Here is a 7,210-nt window from a genome sequence, read left to right as displayed (position 1 = left end):
GCTCGGTGTAAGGTGCTGCCTAAAATTTCCTTTTAGTTTAAGAATGGAAAGCTCCTATTGATCAAATCATTAAAGATAATAAGGAATAACTAGATCATAGTAAGTAGCTTATCTCACCCTCTCTTTAAATGTTCTATGGTAGTGTCGTTTTATTATGTTGCATGGTTATGTTAATTTTTATATTTGCATTACAATGTTTAGAACACGTTTCTGTACAAGGGACCCCATGCATTATGTTTGTTTCACGATTACGTTAAATCAAGTTTAATTTGGCATAAGTTATGTTTCCAGTCTACTCTTACGTTTATGTTAATGGTTGATGTTGGATGCGACTCTGGCCCTACTGACTTGACCCGTTAATCATCAGATGGGTTAGTTTCCATTTAAGTCCTCATCTTCCTATCGGGGCGGAGAAATTTATGCTTCCAGGGTGGCAGGCATGTATGGTTTGCACCCCTCCAGGCCTAATCTTACGTTATGTTTACGCTAGGACTGCAGGGTATGTATGGTTGCACCCCTCTAGTCCAATATTACGTTTATGCTAATGGTTGATGTTGGATGTGACTCTGGCCCTACTGACTGCATGACTCGCTATTATCAGATGTGTGTAGTTTTCGCTTAGGCCTCATCTTCTTATTAGGGCGGAGAGATTTATGTTTGGAAGCATAACCGAACCACATGTTATTAATACGTTTTCGATCCCAACCATATGTTTCATGACATGTTGCTTGTGATTGTGCATTTGGTCACTACACTACGTGAGAACTACTTACTGGGTATATTTATATACTCATCCTATATTTTATAGATTTGTAGGTAAGGACACAGGACTAGATGGCAGAATTGGACATCGCTCAAATGAGCCAACATCAAACTCAACTATTATTAGGCATAGGCATTTTGTACCATCATGCTAATGTTTTATGGATCTGGTGTTTTGATAATATAAACTTTTTATATTAGTTTTTCTATCTAATTAATAAAATTTAGATATGTTCTTTGAAATTTTCACCAAACTCATCTCATGATAGAAAAGTCTAAGTATGCATGTGTAGCCGGTCGGATCATAATGTGTAAGGTTCCAATCATACAGTTTGGGTATCAGAGCATTTGAGCCAATTAGGCTCTACTAATATGAGAGTTGTGGTGTTTGATGGTTCGGCTTGTTAAGGATGCCACAGTTATGCCAAATACGCTGGTAAAGTAGAATTTTCAAACGAGAATATTTAGTAATAATTTAGTTAAAAACATAAGGTATGCGTAAACAAAAAAAATTAGATTGCTTCCTTATTTATGAAAATAAAAATGTGTTGTACCAGGATGCCACCACAAGGGCTCAACACGATGAGGCAGGACCTCGAAGTGAACCACAAGGGATCAAAATCAAGGGACATTGGACAGACGCTTATGTGTTACTTACACCAGAGGCTCAACTTACTAATACAAAATATGGAATGGAAAACACCTCGTTCCTCCACAACAAACCAACGATACAAATCAACTCGAAGATCATTTGGAGAATTCAGGAAGTTCAACCTTTAACATTTGATGGATATTTGTGGTCAATTATAACAGAGAATTGGATAACAAAAATTAGAATATTTCCGCCATATGAACATCTCAGAAGAATAAAAGAAATTGTGCCACCTTCATGTTAAAGAGCGGATGCAAAGTTTCTGGTGGGACTCCACCGAAGAACAGTCAAAAGGACAGTCTTCATGCGCAACAATTCAATCAGGCTTTACAACAAGTCATTTTCCTTTGACAGTGAAAATATCCAAAAGGAAGTGGAATTTCTTATCTTTGTAAGAGAAATGTTAGGCAGAGTGAACGAATTTGATCGCTTGTCTCACTTTGTCCTCGACTAGTGGACACAGAGAGAAGAGGTGGAAAAGGGTTTATTTGGGGATTAAGAGGAGGCATTCGAGGAAATTGTTACTGCTTCGACACAAAGAGTATTGCCGCTTGCCCTGAGTCGGCGTTACTCCATGGAAATAGATCTTGTGGCCAAAAACTTTTGAACTACTTCTGCCGGAGTATCTATGTTGGCCCACTTAGTAGTAGAAAACTGTGAATTGTCAGTATCAGGACATAAACTAGGGGTGACCCTTATCATCCTAGACATAAGTGATTTCGACATAATACTAGGTATGGACTAGTTAGCAGCAAACTATGCAAGCATAGATTGCCATAATAAAGAGGTCATATTCACCTTCCCAACAGGAACCAAGTTTAAGTTTAAGAGTTCTAATACACAATCAGTCCCAAGAATAATTTCAGCCTTAAAAACTAAATATTTGTTCAACCATGGAGCTTGGGCATATTTAGCAAGCGTGGTAGATTTACGAAACCAAAAGGATGAAATTAAGGCCATCCCTGTAATAAGAGAATTTGAAGATGTATTCCCAGAAGAGCTACCGGGTTTACCACCGAATCGAGAAATAGAATTTTGTATAGATCTAATTCCCGGAGTTGAACCAATATCTAAAGCACCATATAGAATGACACCTGCGGAATTAAAGGAACTCAAAATACAATTACAAGAATTGTTAGATAAGGGATTTATATGCCTTAGCGTGTCTTCATAAGGAGCACCTGTTTTATTTGTTAAGAAAAAGGATGGATCAATACGTTTATGTATAGATTATCGGGAGTTGAATAAGTTGACAATAAAGAATAAGTATCTACTCCCACGCATTGATGACCTATTTGACCAATTACAAGGAGCCTCAATATTCTCCAAAATAGACATATGGTCTGGTATCATCAACTACGAATCAAGGAGTAGGATATACCCAAGACTGCTTTCCGAACAAGATATGGGCATTATGAATTTACGGTGATGCCCTTTGGATTAACGAATGCCTCCGCAGCCTTCATGGACTTGATAAATAGAATTTTAAGAACCATCTTGATAACTTCGTGATCGTATTTATAGATGATATTTTGGTCTATTCCAAGTTTGAGGCAGAACATGAAAAACATCTTAGGGATGTCTTTTCCATACTAAGGAATGAAAAGTTATATGCCAAATTCTCCAAGTGTGAGTTTTGGACGCGACAAGTTGCCTACCTAGGGCATATTGTAAAGCAAGAAGGAATCTCAGTAGATCCTGCTAAGAAGGAAACAGTTAGCAAGTGGCCTCGCCCAACAACAGTCAGCAAAGTGTGAAGCTTCCTTGGATTAGCAAGATATTATAGACGATTTGTGAAGAATTTCTCAAGTATAGCATTACCCTTAACCAACCTCACCAAGAAGAATAATCCTTTTGTCTGGAACCAAGCATGTGAGCAAAGCTTCCAGGAACTAAAAGAAAAGTTGACCACAACCCCTATTCTTACTATACTTGACGGATCAGGGGGTTTAACTGTGTACAGTGACGCATCGAAGAAGAGGCTTGGTTGTGTATTGATGCAACATGGAAAGGTAATAGCATATGCTTCAAGACAACTAAAACCTTATGAACATAATTATCTTGTTCATGACTTGGAGTTAGCTGCTGTAGTCTTTGTGTTAAAGATATAGAGACATTACTTATATGGGGAAAAGATCCAAATTTATACAAATCATAAAAGCCTTAAGTACTTCTTTACCCAAAAAGAGTTAAAAATGAGGCAACGTAGATGGTTAGAATTAGTCAAAGACTATGACTGTGAGATCCTCTATCATCCAGGAAAAGCTAACATTGTTGCTGATGCTCTTAGCAGAAAGTCAGCTCATACAACAGCACTAAGTACCATCTCCAAACACATAATAGATGATCTTGAAAGAGCGGATATCTCACTAATACCAGAAACCTTCACAACTCAAATAGCACAGTTAATTGCAAGACCTGCATTAAGGCAAAGGATAATTGATGCACAACAAATAGACAAATACCTAAACAAACAACGGCAATCAGAGAATGGAGAAACCAGTCAATTCTCTACAGCCCCAGACTCTGCACTTCTCTATCGTGGACGTCTATGTGTACTAGATGATGAAGAAATCAAGAAAGAACTATTGAAGGAAGCTCATGAACCATGCTTTTCAATACATCCTGGGAGTACCAAAATGTATCGAGACTTGAAAGCACATTACTGGTAGGGTAACATGAAAAAGGATATAGCCGAATATGTAAGTAAATGTTTGGTTTGTCAATAGGTGAAAGCTCTACGGCAACGACCACAAGGATTCCTCCACCCTCTAAATGTTCCAGAATGGAAATGGGAACATATTTCTATCGACTTCATCTCAGGACTCCCGAGAACTGTTAAAGGCCACAACATGATTTGGGTGATTGTAGATCGACTCACCAAATCGGCCCACTTCCTACCATGCAAGACTACTCACACTACAGAAGCACTAGCTCAAATGTACTTAAAAGAGGTCATCCGGTTACATGGAATCCCAGTATCAATTGTTTTAGATCGAGACCCTCGTTTTGTCTCCAAATTCTGAAAAAGTTTACAGAAAGCAATGGGCACACAGCTAAATTTCAGCACAACCTTCAACCCACAAACTGATGGCCAAATAGAACGAGTTATTCAAATCCTAGAAGACATGTTGAGGGCATGTACTTTGGATTTTACTGGAGCATGGGATTCACAGATACATCTTATAGAATTTTCTTATAATAATAGTTATCAGGCGACAATTGGTATGACTCCCTTTGAAGCATTATATGGAAAGAAATGTAGATCCCCTGTACACTGAGATGAAGTCAGGGAGCGAACGCTACTAGTATCTGAATTGGTGCAGCAAACATTAGAGTCAATTAAGCTAATTCGGAAAAGAATGCGAATAGCTCAAAGCAGACAGAAGAGTTATGCTGACAACCGTCGAAAAGAGTTGGAATTCAAAGTAGGAGATCACGTATTTCTAAAGGTCGCACCAATGAAGGGCATTATGCGTTTTGGACGAAAAGGAAAACTTAGCCCCCGCTTTATTGGACCCTTTGAAATATTAGAACGTAATAGCCAAGTAGCTTATCGATTAGCATTACCACCTACCCTTTCTACAATACATAATGTCTTTCATGTATCGATGCTTCGAAAATACGTGTTTGACCCATCACATGTAGTAAATTATGAACCTCCACAAATAAGTGAAAACTTGGAATATGAGGAGACTCCGGTTTGCATCCTAGCAAGAGAGAAGAAGTCGCTTCGTAACCGGGAAATAAGTTTAGTAAAGGCTCTCTGGAGAAATCAGCAAGTGGAAGAAGCTACATGGGAACGAGAAGAAGAGATGAAAGACAAATACCCTTATCTTTTTAAGAACCAAGAAACTTTTGAGGACGAAAGTTCTTAAGGGGGGAAGAATGTAACAATTCAGATTTGTACGCATACAGGAAATTAAATGTCAAATATTAAGCAGGACGTTTAAAGGGGTGGAAATTTAAAAGAAAAAAAATAATGAATAATTGGAAATTGGAAATTTATTGGATTAATTGAAAATTTATTCATTATCCAAAAATAATGAATAAGGGAGCAGAATCAGAGAGGATTAATTGGAAGTTGGACGTAGCTAATTCAGGAGACAACGGGCAGTAGATAACTTTTGTTTGGACACTACTTATTGGAAGAATTGGAGGTGAATTGACTACCCATATACTCTTAAAATTTGAAAGTGTTAAAAAGAGGAAGTGGAGTCCACAAGCAGTGAAGGCAACCACGCGTGAAAACTAGCGAGATTGGAGAGAACATTGGAGAGAGCGGAGTAAAGAGAGCGAGATTCTCAGTGAGACAGTAAGAGAGAGCGAGAGCGAGAGCGAGAGCGAGACCAACGACAGCGAGACCAGCGACAGCGACAGTGAGAGCAAGATTCCCGAGAGCCAAACCAGCGAGAAAGCTGGAGAGAGCGAGATTCTGAGAACAAAGAGAGCGAGATTTGGACATAAGCGTGGATTATGCGTTAAATTTGGTCACAATTTTATAGATTATACATGGAAAAACCCTAAAATTGAATACAAACAAAGAATGATGGCGTAAGGGCAAACGTTAGCAAATATTAGGTGTTTTATTGAGAGGAATCCTTAAACCCTAAGTAATTTTAAAGAAGCTACCTGTAGGATGATTTGTCACACTGAGAAGAGCTGAAAACTACTATAAATAGGACCCTTTGCCGAAGATTTAGCCCATTCTCAAACAAATCTCAGTAACAAAGAATCGTGTGAAAGAGTAAGTGTGAGTGAGGAAGTTTTGTGAGGCTAAAAGAGAAAAATTCGGGTAAGGTACTGCCCAAATTTCCTTTTAGTTTAAGAAGGGAAAGCTCTACTGATCAAATCATAAAGAATAATAAGGAATAACTAGATTACGGTAAGTAGTTTATCTCACCCTCTCTTTAAATGTTCTATGGTAGTGTACCTTTATTATGTTGCATGGTTATGTTAATTGTTATATTGCATTACATATTTAGAACACGTTTTTCTACAAGGGACCCCATGCATTATGTTTGTTCACGATTACATTAAAATCAAGTTTGAATTAGGTGTAAGTTATGCTTCCAGTCTAATCTTACGTTTATGTTAATGGTTGATGTTGGATGCGACTCTGGCCCTACTGACTGCATGACCCGCTAATCATCAGATGGGTTAGTTTCCGCTTAAGTCCTCATCTTCCTATCAGGGCGGAGAAATTTATACTTCCAGGGCTGGCAGGGTATGTATGGTTGCACCCCTCCAGGCCTAGTCTTACGTTATGTTTACGCTAGGGACTAGCAGGGTATGTATGGTTGCACCCCTCTAGTCCAATATTACGTTTATGTTAATAGTTGATGTTGGATACGACTCTGGCCCTACTGACTGCATGACCTGCTAATCATCAGATGGGTTAGTTTTTGCTTAGGTCCTCATCTTCCTATCATGGCGGAGAGATTTATGTTGGAAGCCTAACCGACCACCACATGTTATTATACGTTTTCGATCACAACCATATGTTTTCATGACATGTTGCTTGTGATTGTGCATTTGGTCACTACCCTACGTGAGAACTACTTACTGGGTATATTATATACTCATCCTCTATTTTTATAGAATTTGTAGGTAAGGACACAACGTAGATGGCGGAATTGGACGTCGTCAAATGGCCAACCATCAAACTCACTATTATAGGCATATGCATTTTGTACCACCACGCCAATGTTTTATGGATCCTGGTGTTTTGATAAATAAACTTTTTATATAGTTTTTCTATCTAATTAATAAAATTTAGATTTTTTCTTATTTTCA

The 7,210-nt window shown here is 38.3% G+C and overlaps 1 protein-coding gene across 1 annotated transcript; it reads left to right on the top strand.

Annotated features, from left to right (window-relative positions):
- Positions 1–4,776: 4,776 nt before the first annotated feature.
- Positions 4,777–5,280, top strand: LOC120072162 (the record flags this gene model as incomplete). Its single annotated transcript, XM_039024571.1, has 1 exon — positions 4,777–5,280. A coding segment is annotated over exon 1 (504 nt), but the record flags the coding sequence as incomplete, so codon positions are not given.
- Between the last annotated feature and the right edge of the window lie 1,930 nt (positions 5,281–7,210).

This window comes from Benincasa hispida, chromosome 2 (assembly GCF_009727055.1).
Source record: "Benincasa hispida cultivar B227 chromosome 2, ASM972705v1, whole genome shotgun sequence".
In the NCBI taxonomy this organism is placed as follows: domain Eukaryota; kingdom Viridiplantae; phylum Streptophyta; class Magnoliopsida; order Cucurbitales; family Cucurbitaceae; genus Benincasa; species Benincasa hispida.
This window is presented reverse-complemented; position numbering and strand designations above follow the sequence as displayed.